General features: G+C 35.8%; 1 protein-coding gene across 5 annotated transcripts in view; it reads right to left on the minus strand.

Annotated features, from left to right (window-relative positions):
• Positions 1-17,817, minus strand: part of LOC129480675 (uncharacterized) — a 499,607-nt gene that overhangs the window by 388,892 nt on the left and 92,898 nt on the right. The window contains exon 4 of one of the 5 annotated variants that reach the window (XM_063637947.1): positions 2,222-3,785. The exons of the other annotated variants lie outside the window; for them this stretch is intronic. Coding sequence (XP_063494017.1) covers positions 3,686-3,785 — 100 coding nt within the window. The 3' untranslated portion in view covers positions 2,222-3,685. Of the gene's footprint in view, positions 1-2,221; positions 3,786-17,817 lie in introns of those variants that run through there. 5 annotated transcript variants of the gene reach the window in all.

A 17,817-nucleotide genomic window follows, 5' to 3' on the forward strand; every position in this document is an offset into this window, starting at 1 on the left:
ACATTTTTATATTGGCAATACTATTTATAGCCATTCTTGTTATTATGAAAAACGAGTCTCTTAATTCAACTTAATTTGCTGCAATCCAAAAGTACTTATTGAGCAACCGACCCCAGGGTAGCAATTGTGAAGATTTAAAAGGTTATAAGATTTATTTGCTCCTTTAATTAGATTATAATCTTGTGGCATAGATAACATTTACCAATATGAAAATATATCAGACTTAAGAAATAAATTAAGGTTGTTTCAAAATTATGTGACTTCCATGGACAGCTACTTGAGTGTTCCCAACTTTTTGGACCCCCTCTTTCCTTTAATATTTAAATATAATATTACAGCATTGCTTTGGTCTCATGTACTATAAAAAAACTAATAACCACTCCAATACCTGAGAATTATTGGTGAGGCATTTCTCCTAGTTTCCTCTTGCTACATTTTCTGATTCTGCTCTTTCACTATTCACACTCGGCATCTCACCTCTGCAGCCACTGCCTGTGGTTGGCATACCTGTGCTCCCACTGGCCACAACTGATTCCTTCACTTCTCCAGAATACCAAAGACACAGGGCAGCTGTGTGTAACAGAATTTCACTGAGGATTTGAGATAGTAGAAGGTGGGTTTACAACATAGGACAGCCTTCAATTTAAAACTAAATGTTTATACTCTTTAGTTAGTCCTAAGCATGAGTAACTTCTCATTGTCCACTCTTCCCTAAAGCTATTGAATTAGCTACATTTTCTCAAACTCTCTGTCACCTCTTCTTCTCCAGTTCCTACAAGTTTTCTACTCTCTCTTATCCAGGACATCAGATAATCTCAATTTCTACCCTTTAATTTTGAAGATCAATTTGGTACTCTTGTAATTCATCTCCCAAAGAATCCTTATTTTCCTAAAAAAACAAGAATAATCTCTCCTAATGTAATAATGCCACTTGCCTAGTATGTGAAAGTGGTTGTAGTCAGTTCATGCTTTAAACAGAATTTTTAAAATCATCATATTACATGAACAAGTGAGAATCAGTAAGCAAGACCTCTCTGCATGTTGGACTTGTCAATCAGGCTTCATGAATGATAATGGTAATTAGGGCAGACTGAAGGGTCCTTAGTATTTCAACAGATTGAAAAGAAACAGGAAGATATTACATGACAGCAGAACAGAAAAAATAAGGGTTGAGATGTGGAATTGTGCCTGATTATGTGGGAGAAGGAGAGAAGAGTTGCTTGACTAGAATTGTGACATGGTGAGTAGTAGAATATGAGCTCAGAGAAATGGTTTGTAACCAATTATAGGATAACTAGAGAGAACAAAAGGAATTTAGATTTGGAACAATAGAAAACAAGAGATAGATGCTTTTCAGGATTCTTTAACAGAAGTGAGAAATGGTAAAAGAAATATTTGGAAAAGATTAATCTGGTGATATAATAGGAGATATGTTGATGAAATAAAAGGCTGGAGGCAGAGAAATGACTTCATATGATTTGACAGTAACCGGGAAGGGCACTGAGGAAATGAGTGAGCCTCATGACACAGGAAGGGAGGAGGGTGGTGGGAATTGGGAACTAATGCAAAGGATCCACCATGTTCAGGCTCAAGGCTGCTGATCGGCAACGAGACCCCCGATATATTTACTGATAGCTGGGACCCAGAGGTGAATAGGGGAGGGGAGTAAATCTCCCTTATGCACGGCTGGGGTCATGCCATGAGCTAGAGTGGTAATTTTCCACCTCATCTGTCTTTTGAGACATCATTTGTACCTATCAAGACTTATGGACTACTGTTTACTAATATAGTTATGAAAAATTTTTGAATATTTAAATATCTTAATCTTTTACAAACTATTTTTGTTGCTTTTTATAACAAAGGCAATCAATGTTTAAAAGGAATAAAAGGTAAAAAGAATATAGGATAAAAACATCAATGATCTACTATCTACAAATATACCCTGCTAACACTCTGCAGTTAAATGTACTGTATTTTAACAGATTAACATATAACATATTAAAGTCAGTTATGTCTTGTGCCTAGTTCATATCACTTTTTATATTACGTTTTCTATAAAGGCTTTAAAAATAGAACAGTTATTAAGCTTTCTGCATTGTTTTCTCCCATTTAAACTAATAAAGAAAATGAACACTTGGTATTAGTATTGACAGGGTAGAATGGTTAAAATAAGGAAGCTGATAAAATAATGCACATTTCTCAAATAGAGCCCCATTAACAGAAATGTGTCTCAGGTTTTGATTCCATTCATTTTGGCCCATGATATTAGCTGTCTCAGAAACGTCACATTTGCAAATCACTCATGTTTAATAAAGACAGGCATTGTACAAGTACTGAAGCTGAGGAAGATATCTTGCATTCTGAGTTTACACTGGCCCCAAGATCCACAAAGTATTTGCTTTTTAGGCACTAGGCATTTGAAAAGTGGTTTTCTTTCCGCCACTTATGGCAGCCAAGAATGAAAAAATACAGTAAAATACATTATTTGAAGCCAAAGACAAAGCAGAATGCTCTCAGATGTCATTTATTTTACTTAATAACTCTAGCCATAGAAAACTCAGTAAATCCTATAGAGAGCTATTTTTTTTACAATTGAGAACTATTTTCTGTCCATAAATGATGACATATGTATAAAGAAGAAAAAATGACTTGCCATTATCTCCTTAGGGCTCTAAACACAGCTAGAAGTAAATTTTAAACTCCGTTATAAGTTTGCAAAGTTTTTGATGCATAGCAGTTTAGCCATTGCTTTTCTGGACTTACATCTGACAACAAAATATATTTCCTATTTAGTAGGAAGTTTTATGGACCTTCACTACTCCCTGGAAAATAAGATGTCTAGGAAGAAAGAATGAGCTAACCTGGTACAATTATGTGGGGTTTTGGAGATGAGATCTGGTCCATATTTGTCAATGACCAGTGTGTTGACCTTGGGAAGGTTATTTAATCTCTCTATATTTGAAATTGATGCTAATATACTTTCAAGCATCCTTCTCATTAGCCAAGTCATTACTTAATATGGAATACTAGAAGAAAGCAAATCAACAATGATTATTTAAGCACAGAGTGTTGAAAAGACTGCTTACATATTAAGCAAAATTATCCACCCATCACAGAGGGAAGCCAATCTGCCCAGTCATTCCATAGTATCACTTCATTTTGCACATTTGCAAATAGGTTCCCAGTGATCAAGTGACAAAACGGAACAGCACACACATTTGACATTTTTAGTAGCCAAAAATGCTTAGGAGTAATTTTAACTAGAAATAGTATGAATAAATTGTTTCAAGGACAATGTCATATTAGAAGAGAGGTCAAAGCAATGTACATGTAGCTCTACATGACTATCTATTGATGCTTTAATATTAAAAATAACTTTCAAGGCATTATCCCTAGCCTTCTGTTTCCTCCTCACCTTCTCTTGAAGGGTTTATGACTCCAATACTTTGGGCTATGCAGTACTTTTATTTCTATGAGTTGAAGAAAACAGTAGTCCTAGAACATATTCAAAAGGGGGAAAGCAGAAGATAGGAAGAAAGAAGCAATCACAGATTTGTCATTAAAGCTTCCTAAATAACCAGAGAAATGACCAGATAAATAATTCCCAGAATCTGAAAATAGTCTAGTGACCCAAATAGGTAGGTCTGACTGCCCTTTCCAAGTTCTGTGACTTCTGGTGTAGTTCTTATAAGTTCAAGTTGCTACTCTCAGACAATACTACTATCCTGAGTTGTACCAAATAAATGTAAAAGTTGAAAACAAGCCTCCTTGGTTGTTCATACATTCTGAAAGAAAACAAAAATTAGGTCATCAGAGAGAGATATGTCTTCTACTTTACTTTATCTTCAGATAAGCAACACATATTTGTGGAGCACCCACTAGATGCCTAGTGCTATGCTTGGCACTGCTGGGGAAAAAACGAAGATATGTCAGGTCTCTTTCTTTAAGAGATTTCATTTAATCCAAGATGAAAGATAAAAACACATCACAGAGCCTGCCTATCAAAGTGAGGTCCAGTGGGCCAGCAGCAGTGGAATCGCCTGAGATTGTTAGAAATGTGGAATTCCAGACCTTAACTCAGCCCTAATGAAGTGGAATCTGCATTTTAACAACTACCCCCAGGTGACACATATGCATATTAAAGTTTGAGAAGCAATGACAAATACAGCAATATTTTCTCCCCCTACAAATCTATTCCCCACAGTTATAAATGGTCATGGGCCCAACTACATGCCAAGACTATTAATGTGCATGTTCATGGAAGACAAGGAATCGCTTAAATAAAATTTGCTCAAATGTATCTAATACACGTTAGACAATCTTAGCAAAGAGGCTGTTGTTTATTTTTAATGCTACTGTAGTACAAAAAAAAAAGACTATTTTATTTAGTGTGCTATTTGTAGACTTCCAAAAGGTAAAAATGATTTTGTTAAAGGGGGACAATATCTACTATCTGAAATATCTTTGGTTTACAAGACTATGAAGATAGCACCAGAGGTTATCCAACTCTATTTATTAAAGATTTTGTGATTTGGTAGTTAAGATTCTTGTCTCTTTATCCTTTTTCTGGAACTAGCATATCTCTAGGATATGTCAACAAAAACAGATACCAGCTAGGGAAGGATCTTACTCAAAAGATGTTTAAGTTTGTGTGTAAGATTAAAAAAGTATCAAGCTGAATTGTGGGAGGCTAGAGCATGTAGGTTAAGTACATCATAAGTAATATAATATCAAAGCATTTTTATATTTAAAAGTTATTTGAAATCAACGACAGACCATTTTTGTACTCAATAAAGGATAAACATGAAATCAGTTTAAAAGTGATGAGTGATATTAGTATAAAATGTACATTTGCTTTGTATCACTGAACCATGAAGCAAATGCCTAAGAATTTTAATGATTACTAAATTGCTTTTCACCATACTGATTACACGTTGTACTATATTGTGCAATTAGGTCGATGTATAATTACACACTACATTCATATTACTATTCTTATACATTTATTCTTTATTATTTTAGATCCCTTAAAGAATCAATGACATTCCTTGAAGTTAAAATAGATTTCATTTACATTAATGAAGATTTTGATTAGTTAATGGAAAATAATTATATGCAAGTTCCTGTATTGAATTACCTTTTACAATTTTTTCACATGACTTTCCACTCTTTGTTTGATATTAGCAATTGTGGTATGAAATGCAGTATGAAAGAGGAAGAAATGTGTTCTTACTTTCTTTTTTCTAACGCCTTTTAAAGCAAAGTTATAATTTCTGAACATCACATTTGGGTCAGGCTCAGTGGCTCACACCTATAATCCCAGCACTTTAGAAGGCTGAGGCGGGAGGATCGCTTGAGCCATGGAGTTCAAGACCAGCCTGGGCAACATGGTGAAACTCCATCTCTACCAAAAATATATTTTTTAAAAATAGTGGAGCATGGTGGCATACACCTGTTTTCCTAGCTACTTGGGAGGCTGAGGTGGGAGGATCACTTGAACCCAGTAGGTGGAGGCTGCAGTGAACCATGTTCATGCCACTGCACTTCAGCCTGGGTGACAGAGCAAGAACCTGTCCCAAAAATAAAATAAAACCATGTTTTGTCATTGAAGAATGATTTGTTTTTCTCCTTTACAGACATCAGTTCCCAATAGTGATGAAATCTTACCATTAACTATGAGAAATAAATATAGCTATGATCCTAAAATAAACTTAAAGTACACTTACATCCCTCTAGATCTGTAAAAATGGGAGTATACATTTGTGAGAATACTGCAAAGGCATTTGCTTCCATCTAAGGTGTTTGTCTTGCTTATTGTGATGCTCTGGGTTACAGGTTAAGAGATTGAAAAGGTAAGAATATAAATAGCCAATGCATTCTCAGACTAGAGGTTTTGTGCTGTTGTTCTCTTTGTTTGGTTTTGTTTTTAAATAAGAAAATTATCACTACCTCTAAAGTATTAAGTGGTTCTAAAATGCAAACGCTTTGGAAAATAAATGTAAATACATAAGTATATTATAAGGAGAAATATAAAATACATATAAAATGTGTTTAAAATTTTATCACTTAAAATGTCAAAACATTAGGAATTTTTGTTCCAAAATATAAAAGTTCTGATTTGTCATATACCTTAGATACAAAACTCTTTTTCCTAAAACAAACACATTTGTTATAAAAATATTATTTCAACTTCATTTCTAGTAGGAATGTCTTATAATTTGAGACACATAAAAAATAATTTTACCCTTATGCATGAAAGAATCAACATCCCATCTTTTTCAGTATGAGGTAGCCAGTTTTGTGGGACAGCTCCACACAGATTTATGGAGATTATTTTTCAAGTTTTATACTGAAATGTATACATTGGACAATGCTGATTTTATTAGAATCAAATAAAATAAAAAATTGGAAAGGAAAGACAAAAACTATTCCAACAGCCCTCTGCAATGAGGCCAGGTTCAGGATAGAAGAAAATTCTTAGAATTACAGGTTTCATACTAAAGTTTCTCTGTTCATTTTCTAAATGTTTATTCAGTCAAGATTTTCCCTTACATAATGTTTTGTGAGTGGAAATCTGAATCATCATGGAATGGTTACATATTTTTTAAAACAGTGCCCTGCCATTAAAGACTTCTATAACGATATGTAAGGAAAATGGCATTATGAAAACATAATGATTACCCATGTGGAGCCACAAGACGCTTCACCTGCTTTACAGAGCTTGGAGTAAATTTTCTGCAAAACTATAGCAATGTCACAGACAGAATTTTGCTAATATTCCAGTTACGTTAGTTAAATGTTATGTTTGTGTTCCAATCCACTCAAACACGTGATAAGTGGTATGTGATACCCCCTTGTCTTATAGTGTGTTGTATGAAAGGATCTTTTCTGGAATACAAACTAAATGGTATTGCTTTCTTCACAATTCTGTTAATTTCAGAGTATATTATTAAATATAAACAAGTGCCTACTATGTGAGTAGTACAAGGCACTGTGTTAGGTTCTACAAGGGACGGGGATAGAACAAGACAAATTGGGACACAAACGGACAAGAAAATTACAATATAAAAAAGAAGAACAAGCAGCTAACATTAGTTAGTCTAATATATTCTCCACCCAACACACACAAAAAAGAAACAGTGCCATGAGAAAGGTTTAAACAAGGAGCAGACATGTAAAGAAGACAGACAGTGTCTTCATAGAGAAGACTGCAGGAGGAGACATGTGATCCCATGATCCATACAGCAGTTGTAATATTTTCAAGCTACACATCCGGGCTCACATTAAAAAATTATTACCACCTTAGTTCCATGATTTTCGATCATCAGATAATGCCTCATTGGGATCATCTAGGATGTGCAAAATTCTGCCACGGTCTACATCATCGGTGCTGTGTTCAGTCTTCTCTCATCCTTACTCCCAGGGCTCTTTCATAGCCCCTCCACACCATGGAAGACTCTGGCACTATTACAGGCCCTCTCTTCTTAGACACACTGAGCTGCTCTGTGGATTCCTAATGAGAAGTTGGAGATTCCTCCTTTAAACTTCTCGCTCTAATTTCTGGGGTCCTATAAATATTTTTGTAGTTATTATCACCTCTCTTCTAAGGATGAAACAACCTTGAGGTGGAGAGATTTGGTGGTAAAGATCCTCACAAGTGTGCCCAAATGTATAGCTTCTTGAGAAATGGCTAAGATTTTGCCATACTGAGATGACAGAATGAAGGACTCCCAGGAGATGGCAAATAGGTAACTTTAGAGGTCAGCAAGGCATCCAACTTTCCTGGGTTTGTGAGAAGTAGCAGGAGGTGACTCAGTCAATTACTCCACTCACAGTAAAATCAGAGTACAATACAGTAAAACAGCCATTCCCTCATTCTGTTTTACATGAACCTAGTACATCTATCTTATACTTTACCCAACCACATGTCTCTTTGAGGTCATGCCTGATTACAACCACCCTCAGCATCTACCTGAGTACCTGGCCTAATCTAGGTTTATAATTGATTAATTAATAGTTCCTATAAAGGGAGTTTGGGGATTTATATTAAATGGTGGTACTAAGTATTAAATCATTGGATACTTGGAAGGAAAAGTTAAAGAAAGATTATACAGCTCCAATAATGTTGCTTATATATTATCCATTTCATTTCCACCCCCTCACCAACCAGTTTTGCTGAGAAGAATTCACCCTGAATAAGCACAGAAAACATATTGGACACTGCTATCATTGACCCTGAACCTTAAAAAATGTAAAAGCCAGATTGTGACAAAGTATCTGTATGAATCAGCAGTCAATGCAGCATACATTTAAATATATAATGTTCTTGCAGAGTTAGGTGGATTCTTAAAACATTCCCTTATTATAGGGTATACCTCATGTACATCTAAAGGTACACTTAACAACTAACTACTTTTTAAATAGAACCTAACCATTGATAAATTTATGTAATCATCTACATAGAAACGATACATAATTCCCCTCTATTTAGCGGATGACATATCTGAATTACCAGTGAAGCATTTAAAGACCACTGATTTATAATATGGCCTTGACTTTTCCACTATTCATGTACAAACACATTTTTTACCAAAACAAGAATATTTTGAACATTGCACTTTTTTACCTCTAAACATTTATCCATGGCTCTTCTCTGCTCTCTTTTCTCTATTACTGAAACTGAAATACTCTATATCCTTCAATGCCCAGTGCAGAGACCATCTCCTTCAGCATGCTTTTGAGGATTATGCCTCCTTTGAACCCCAAGCACTTGTTAGCATTAATGATTATTTGGCATTCGGTAACTACTTGCTTGTGTTCAGGCCTGTGTGTATGTGCATGCATGTGTGGTTTGTGTATTTAAGTTCACACATATTTTATTTATCTAAGATCAAAAATAATAATAATTATGTTTATTGAGTCCTTTGCATATACTATGAAGAGTCCTATGCAGTTACATGATTTAATAAATTGAATTATCACAACCTTTCATTTATTGCATATTGTGAATCCCATTTTATGGATGTAGAAAATGAAGCATACAAATTTGGTAACCTACTATAGCAAAACTGAGGTATGTGAAAATATAATTACGTTACATACCCTTAAAATTAAGCCCAATATTATTAATTAGGTTGTCAAAATAATATTTTAAAAATTAGAGACATCATAGCCTAATAGTTCTCCTTCACATACATAGTACTCATTTGTACTTTAGCCAAAGAGCACCATGCAATGACTATGACAAGATGACTCTGGCCTCAGTTCCTCATCTTAAGCATGTGAAACCTCTGGGCATCCCAGTCTGAAATGAGAAAAACAAATTACTGTGTTTCCTAATTCATTGTATTTTTTTTAATTTTTATAGATTCAGGTAGTACAAGTGCATTTTTGTTACATGGATATATTGTGTAATAGTGAGGTCGGGGCTTTTAGTGGAACCATCACCTAAATGGTGTACATTGTACCCAATAGGTAATTTCTTATTCCACACCCACCTCCCACCCTCCCACCTTTTCGAGTCTCCAGTGTCTACTACTCCACTCTGTATGTCCATGTGTCCACATTGTTGCGCTCCTGCTAGGTGAGAATGTGCGGTATTTGACTTTCTGACTGATTTAACCTAAAAAAATGGTTCCCAGTCCCATCCATGTTACTGCAAAAGATGATTTCATTATTTTTTATAAATGGATAGTATTCTATGGTGTGTGTGTGAGTGTATGTGTATAATATACGTGTGTATTGTGCGTGTGTGTGTATATATATATGTTTCTCCAAGAATGTATACACATTTTCTTTATCCAATCATCTGCTAATGGATACATATTGATTCCATGTCTTTGCTGTTGTGAATATTGCTGTGATAAACATACGAGCACAAGTGCCTTTTTAATATACTAATTTCTTTTCCTTTGGTCAAATACCCAGTAGTGGAACTGCTGGATCAAATGGTAGTTCTATTTTTAGCTCTTTGAGAAATCTTCACACTGTTTTCCATAGAGGTTGTACTAATTTACATTCCCACCAACAGTGTACAAGCATTCTCTTTTCTCTTCATCCTCACCAATATCTATGTTTTCTTGACTTTTTAATAAAAGCCTTTCTGACAGGTGAAAGGTGCTATCTCATTGTGGTTTTAATTTGCATTTCGCTGATGATTTGCGATGTTGAACATTTTTTTCACGTTTGTTGCTGCCTGTATGTATTATTTTGAAAAAATGCTCATGTCCTTTGCCCACTTTTTAATGGGGTTATTTGTATTTTTCTTGTTGAGTTGTTTTAATTACTTGTAAATTCTAGATATTAGCCTTTTGTCAGATACATAGTTGGCAAATACTTTTCTTCCTTTTGATAGGTTGTCTGTTTATTCTGCTGATTATTTATTTTGCTGTAGAAAAGCTTTTCAGCTTGAGTCTCATTTGTCTATTTTTGTTTTGTTGCATTTGCTTTTGAGATCAGTCATAAATTCTTTGCCTAGGCCAACTACTTCATTGCATTTGTATAAGGAAAAAAAAAACAGATAAGAAGGGTTTTATGAGCTATCAAAGATCATACAAATGTAAATGGTATTCTAATATTTTCCCCACATTACCGTGCATTAAGCAAGGACTTAATTGTGAACATTGTACAGAGGAGGAAAATAGGTTCAGTGAGGCTAAGAGACTCTTCACGGGCCAAGGAAAGAACTAAGGGCTGCAGTGAGGCTGGACCTCAGTGATCTGAGTTTCCTTCCAGTGCCCTTCTACAGCACCATGCCTCCGCTCTGCAGATGGAGATTTTGGTAGAGTTTCACATCACCATGATCAACCTTCACCTTCAAAATCAAGAGAAAAAGAGAATGAAAATTTGTGATCTAACTTAAGGGTCTCAATGTTGGATGAATAACTGAATAAAAATGACGGCTTGCACTATCAACTTGTGAGTGTTATTTTTCCATTAAACAAAAGTGCTGCTAACCACCACTTTGCAAGTTTTCACATGCTACCATGATGATCAGTTTCAGACCTCTCTGCCAAGTGGGAATGGATTTAAAGCTTTGTGTTAATTTAATCATTTTCTTCTCTCTTGAGAGAGGCAACAAGGCCACCAGTTGGCATGCTTTTGATTTAGCATTTAAAATAGTTCATGATAATAGTGGAAAGATCCTGTCGTCATTTTTACATGGATAGTATTATTGGTGGCTTTTGTTCTAACTCCAGTCTTTTACACATTGTGTCCCCACCATAAAGCAGTTGAACCCACCGCACAGACTGATTTGATAGATGGAGGAAAATTTGTAGGTGCCTCTGACATGTCCTGGGGCAACCTGAGTCAGGTTCCCCTTCTGGAAAATAAAGACCAATACTTTATGTGCAATTACATTAACCACACAAATATGTTTACATTTTTCACTCTCACACACAAAAATAGAACATATTTAAATTTTTCACCGAGTAAGCCAATAAGAACAAAAGAATATGTCTGCTAAGTATGTTTGCTTTGTCACTTTCCTTGAAAAGCCTGGATTATACTTCCTTTTTGGCACATCATGTGGTATCGATTTTTCCTTATTCTAATCAGGATCTAGTTTCAACTGTTCAGTTCCTGTGGAGTTTGGGCTCCATCATACAATATTACTAAAAACAAGGGATGGCATTAGCAGTGAGGGTGATGCATCCCATTTCCATCTCCCCCAGGGAAATAATGGAAGTGCCGTTTCCCAGAGGCTGCAAGTGGGCTCTGGATTTTCATACCCTGCTCTTTCCTAACTGTAGAGCCATTTTGGCCAAGTCTTTGAATACCTCTGGATCTGAATTGTTTAGCTTTAAAACGGGAGGATAAGTTAACATCTTAGACCTCCTCCACTTTTAAATCTTCTGTGAGCCTATGAAATATTGAAAAATCTACTATACACATAACATATGGTGGGGAACACAAAGATGTCATCATTGTCCTCAGAGAGTTAGTGGTAAATGTAGAAAAGATGTAAGAAACTGAGGATACAGATATTGGGAGTGAAAAAGCTTAGCTTTTCTATTAGTTGTCTGAGGCTGCCATAACAAAATACCACAGACTGGGTGGCTTAAACAATAGAAATTCATTTTCTCAAAGTTTTGGAGAATGGAGGAATTCCAAGATAGAAGTCCAAGATGGAAATGACATCAGGGTTGATTTCAGGTAAAGCCTCTTTCCCTGGCTTATAGTTGGCTGCCTTCTCACTGTGTCCTCAGAAGATCTTTTCTCTGGTCATGTGCAGAGAGAGAGTGGGAGAGAGAAAAAGACGGAGCACGCACACTCTGGTGTCTCTTCTTCTTATAAGAACACAAGTGTTATGACCTCATTTGACATAATCTTATGACCTCATTTGACATAATTACCCTCCTAAAGACCCCATCTCTAACTCAATACAGTCATATTGGGGGTTAGGGCTTCAACATATAAATTTGGGGTGGCGAGGACACAATTCAGTAACATAACAGCTCTTTTTCAGCACCATCACATATAGCTGAATGGCTCAGACCGAATTATTTAACCAGAGATCTTATTTTCTTCCTGGAGAAAAAAATAATCATACATTCTTCAGAAAGAGGTTATAAGGACTGGCTAGAATAAAATATTGTAATGTGCTATATTAGTTATAAAATGCTAAAGAAATCACATTCAATATGATTATAAAAACTATTAGTGCTGAAAATATTAAGTGCATTTGGAGTTGAAAAAATTAGCAAAATGTGTGGATTGGAATTGTCAAAAAAGAAGTTATTGGGACCAAAACACAAATATAGAATCTTAGTTACAAGTATTGATTTTTAAATCACAAAGCCCAGAGTCCAAATTCTGTTTCTGACTTACTTCTTCTGTGAATTCGGGCAAGTTTTAAAAACTTTTAAGATCTAACTTTCTCTCAAAATGAAAATAACATTGCTGCCATAAGAGAGACAGTATTACAACTGAACAGATTACTAACAAATAAATATTAGTTGTCATCAATAGGATCTTAACAGAATTTATAGAAAAATGGAAAAGTTGTGTCAATAGGAATGGAAAAGCACATTTAGAAAACAGAAAAGAGACAGGAAATAATGGGCTATGTTAGGCAGAAGAAAAAATGATATATTTGAAAACATAAGATGGACCTAAGGTAATAGAGGTTAACTATCAGTCAGTTGTTGCTGTATAATGAATCACTCCAAAATATTGATGGTCTAACACAACAATTATTTATTTGTACTGGGTTTGCTAGGCTTTGGCTGATGTATGCTGAGCGCAGATCAGTAGCTTTTCTTCAAGTTGTAGGTCCACCTGGGCTTGACTCCCCACACTGTGTTGGGCTTATGTATGCTCCATATTTCTCTCATCCTTCTCAAACCAGCAGTCTAGCTAAGCGATGTGCTTCCCACAGGAATGGCAGAGTACAGTCAAGCAAGCCCAACAAACTATATGCATTTCATGGTCCTATTTATGCCAAGTCTGCTAAAAATTCTACTGCCAAAGTAAGGTACAGAGATGAGTCCAAATCAAGGGGTGTAGAAGTATACCTTGTTTATCATGAGGTCAAAGCAAGTCTCAGGACTGAGCCCAATATCAAATGGACAGGAACTATCTTCCCATGGAGGAGGAGGAGAGGGAGTAATATTTTTGAATAGGAATCCAATATACCATGCTAAGAAATACAAGGTTTTATCTTGAAGGTAAATGAAAACAACTCTAAAGTTTTTTGAGCACTTGAGCTATATGGCATCCATGTATTTCAGAGAAAAATAAGCTTCTATAGGTGTACTATGGATACTAAAAGAAAAGAATCAGGGAGACTGATTAAAAAGCTAAGCAATACAGCCATGTAGGAAGCAATACAGCCATGTGGGAGGCAATACTGTCTGTTAAATTTGGGGTAACATGGCAGTTACATTTCAAAGAAGCAGATACCAAAATCACTTCAAAGTAAGAAGGCATGAAACTTAAAAATTCTTCATATATGGTCATGTGATGCAGAATGATGTTTTGGTCAATGATAGACCATCTATATGATAGGGGACCCATAAGTTTATGATGAGTTGAAAAACTCCGATTGCCTGTGATGTCTTGATGATCCTGACCCTGGGAATGCCTAGGCTAATGTGTGAGTAGATGACTTCATTTTTAACAAAACGTTTAAGAAGTAAAAATAAAAATTTTAAATATAGAAAGCTTATAGAATAAGGATATAAAGTAAATACTATTGTACAGCTGTACAATCTGTGTTTTTATCTGTTATTACAAGAGTCTAAAAGTTTTTTTAAAGTTTATAAACTAGAAAACTTATAGTAAGCAGTTTATTTATTATTGAAGAAAAAAATTGAATAAATTTAGTGAAGCCTGTGTACAGTGTTTATAAAGTCTACAGTAGGGTACAGGAACCTCCTAGGCCTTCTCATTCACTCACCATTCCCTGACTCACCCACAGAAACTTCCAGTCCTGCAAACTCATCTGTGGTAAGTGTCCTATACAGGTGTACCATCTTTTAATCTTTTATACCATATTATACTCTATCTTTTCTATATCTGGATATATTTAGATACACAGATACTTAACCATTGTGCTATCACTGTCCACAGTATTTAGTACAGTAACATGTCATATAGGTTTGTAGCCAGGAAGCAATAGTCTATGCCATATAGCCTAGGTGTGTAGCAGGCTAAAGCATCTAGGTTTGTGCAAGGACACTCTACAATGTTCGCACAACAAAATTGCACAATACATTTCTCAGAATATATCACTGTTGTTAAGCAATGCATGACTGTATAAGAAATGAAGTGGCTGTCGGAGGAGTGCTAGAATAGCTATCTATTGCTGCGTAAGCTACTATCCCAAAACTTTGTGGCATAAAGTAACAATATTATCTCATAGACTTTCTGTAAACTTGGAATTCAAGAACAATATATCTTGGTGGCTCTAGCTTAGAATCTCTCATGTGGTTACTGTCAGATGTCAACCAGGATTGTCATCTAAAGGAATGACTAAAACTACAAGATCCACTTGCAAGCTCGCTCACACAGCTGATCTGCAAGTTGGTGGGGCCATGATGGAAAGGCCTTAGTTGCTGTCCACATGGACATCTCTGTAGGGCTGCTGGCCTATTCTCATGATATAGTGGCTTGTTTCTTCCAGAGTGAGTGACCTAAGAGGAAGCAAGGCAGAAGAGGCAAAGCTTTTTTTTTTTTTTTTTTTTTTTTTTTACCATGTAGCCTCAGAAGTCACACATGGCCAGTTCTGTCACATTCTATTCACAAGAAGGGATTATTAAAGTTGGCGCATCTTCAAGAAGAGTAGAGTTAGGCTCTACTTTTTCTTTTTCTTTTTTTTTTTGGAGACAGAGTCTCGCTCTGTTGCCCAGGCTGGAGTGCAGTGGCACGATCTCAGCTCACTGCAACCTCTGCCTCCTGGGTTCAAGCAATTCTCCTGCCTCAGCCTTCCGAGTAGCTGGGATTACAGGCCCATGACACCACTCCCAGCTAATTTTTGTATTTTTAGTAGAGACGGGGTTTCATCATGTTGGCCAAACTTAGTCTCGAACTCCTGACCTCAGGTGATCCATTCGCCTTGGCTTCCCAAAGTGTTGGGATTACAGGCGTGAACCACCGCGCCCGGCCCGGCTCTACTTTTTCAAGAGGATCGTGTCAAATAATTTTTGAACACATTTAAAAACTACCACATGAAAATCTTTTACAGTACTTAGTATCAGACTTACCAAGATTTGTGATAAGTATAATAACCAATAGAAATACCAAATGAACAACTTAACTCTTGGAGTAGAATTGGGGTAAAATTATCATTTTTTGGAATTACCTACATCGAGGTCTTGGGTGAAGACCTAAAGGCACTGAAAAACATGAAAACGGGGAATTTAGACAGAGAAGAACACAATTGTATGTACTATTTGAGAGAAGTTAAAAGAGAAGAGAGATACCAGAAAAGAAAATAAGAAAACAGAGAAGGGCCAGTAATAGCAAATTTTATGTAAAAATCAAGGACGGTGAAGCCACCAATGTTCTCTTCAGGAGCACTGTCATTTCTCTGTCAATGGTACCAAATAAAGATGGGATCTAGAGATCAGAATAGCTTATTTTGTCAGATGTACTCTTGCTTATCTTCTTCCTTAGAAGCTGAGAATTAGGAAGACAGGTAATTGGAGGAGAATCAGGAAACTATTCAGAGCTCTGATCAAAACAATTAAAATATGACTAACCCAGCACCACCCATATTAAAGACAATTTTATACCCTATAAGTCATTCTTCAGGTAGCCATAAAAAGATATTGAAGCAGAAATATGTCTGTATTGCATAGAAAAAGAAAATTAATGACAAAATCTAAAAGCAAATCAGTATTTGGGTTAAAATGAAGTAGGGTTAAAATGGGCATTTAAGAACACAATACCTTCTTGTTGCGTGGAAAAATATGTCACTATATCACAAGTAAAACCGTGAAGAAGAAATACCGCTAATGCTGACATTTGCAGTTATAGCACTCTCACAAAGATGTTTGCAAATATGCAGTAGTAGAAAAGTGCAGTAATATCAAAACATGGCCTTCTTTTTATCTTGTATCTTTGGAGGGTTGCAATTAACAAAATCAACTACATTCTAAAAAAAAATAAGGGAAAACGTTAACTTTTAAAATTCCCCTCAGGAAGACCAAAGCATTGCTAGACAAAAATTAAGAATGAAATCATTTTTTCCAAATAACTCTTCAGCAAAATTATGAAAGGCTCTGTGTGACAAGAACTCTATTTCAAGGACAAGAACTGAAAGCCATCAAGGCAGCTTGGCCAGGTAGAAAATGACATCACCTCATAAAATCCCTTTGGTATCCACAGCCTGGTTTTCGAATAATGATTACATGCTTAGGTTAGCTTCTCAATAGCTAAAAGAATCATTTATTGTATACTTTTTCTCCAGGAAAAAGGGTTCTAAGTATTTTGCTTAAGAGTTTTGGTTTACTTTGGTTCTTTAAGGAACCATAGTGCAGATCCCAACCCCATGAAACATACTAAGACAAGCTTCACCATTCCTAAGAAGCTGCCTTGCCACAAAGTGGCCATGTGGTGTCTGTCTGTCTGGGTTCTGTGCAGGTTCAATCACTTCATTGAAAACATAATAAAACTATGGAGAATGGAACTTGGTGACCCTGTTTCACAGTTTTCCAAAGCACAAAAAAAGAATTGAGGGCATTGAAAAGTGAGTCCAAACTTTTATGGGTTTTCTTTCCCCCAGACCTCAGACAACAGCATTGTCATGAAGCAGCAGTATTCCTAAAGGGGAGTCTGGGTATTGATATGCAAATGTGGACTACAAACATCCCATTTGGCCTCAGAATTCCTGTGTCTAGCACTGTCACACAAATAGTTTTTGAATCTGTGCAGTTTATTCAGGACCATAAATATGTGTTTCACCCTGTGAACAAATTCTGTTTGCTCACAGAGTTCACAGCAGTGAAATACAAGGTAGACTACAAAACAGCCTCTATTTGATGTGATGTGCCTCACAGTAAAGTTACTTTTAAATGGTCGAGATATATATTTACTACCCAAGATTTCAGTGCAAATGTAGCAGAACCCAGATGGTAAGGGTTTTCTTGTTTTGTTGTTGTTTTTATTTATTTTAGATTCTCTGTATCGAAATAATTTACTTGCTTTTTAAAAATAGAAATGTAAAGATAACTTTAGTTTACATTGTTGGTAAAATCATAAAAGTCATACTATTAATTCTGAATAGATCTGTGATAGTGCAAAGAAGAAAAATAAATTTTGAAATATCTAAGGAGCAGAAGGAATGAGGGGTAGATGTTTGCTAGTTCTCTC

The sequence above is a fragment of the Symphalangus syndactylus genome, chromosome 4 (assembly GCF_028878055.3).
Source record: "Symphalangus syndactylus isolate Jambi chromosome 4, NHGRI_mSymSyn1-v2.1_pri, whole genome shotgun sequence".
Classification (NCBI taxonomy): domain Eukaryota; kingdom Metazoa; phylum Chordata; class Mammalia; order Primates; family Hylobatidae; genus Symphalangus; species Symphalangus syndactylus.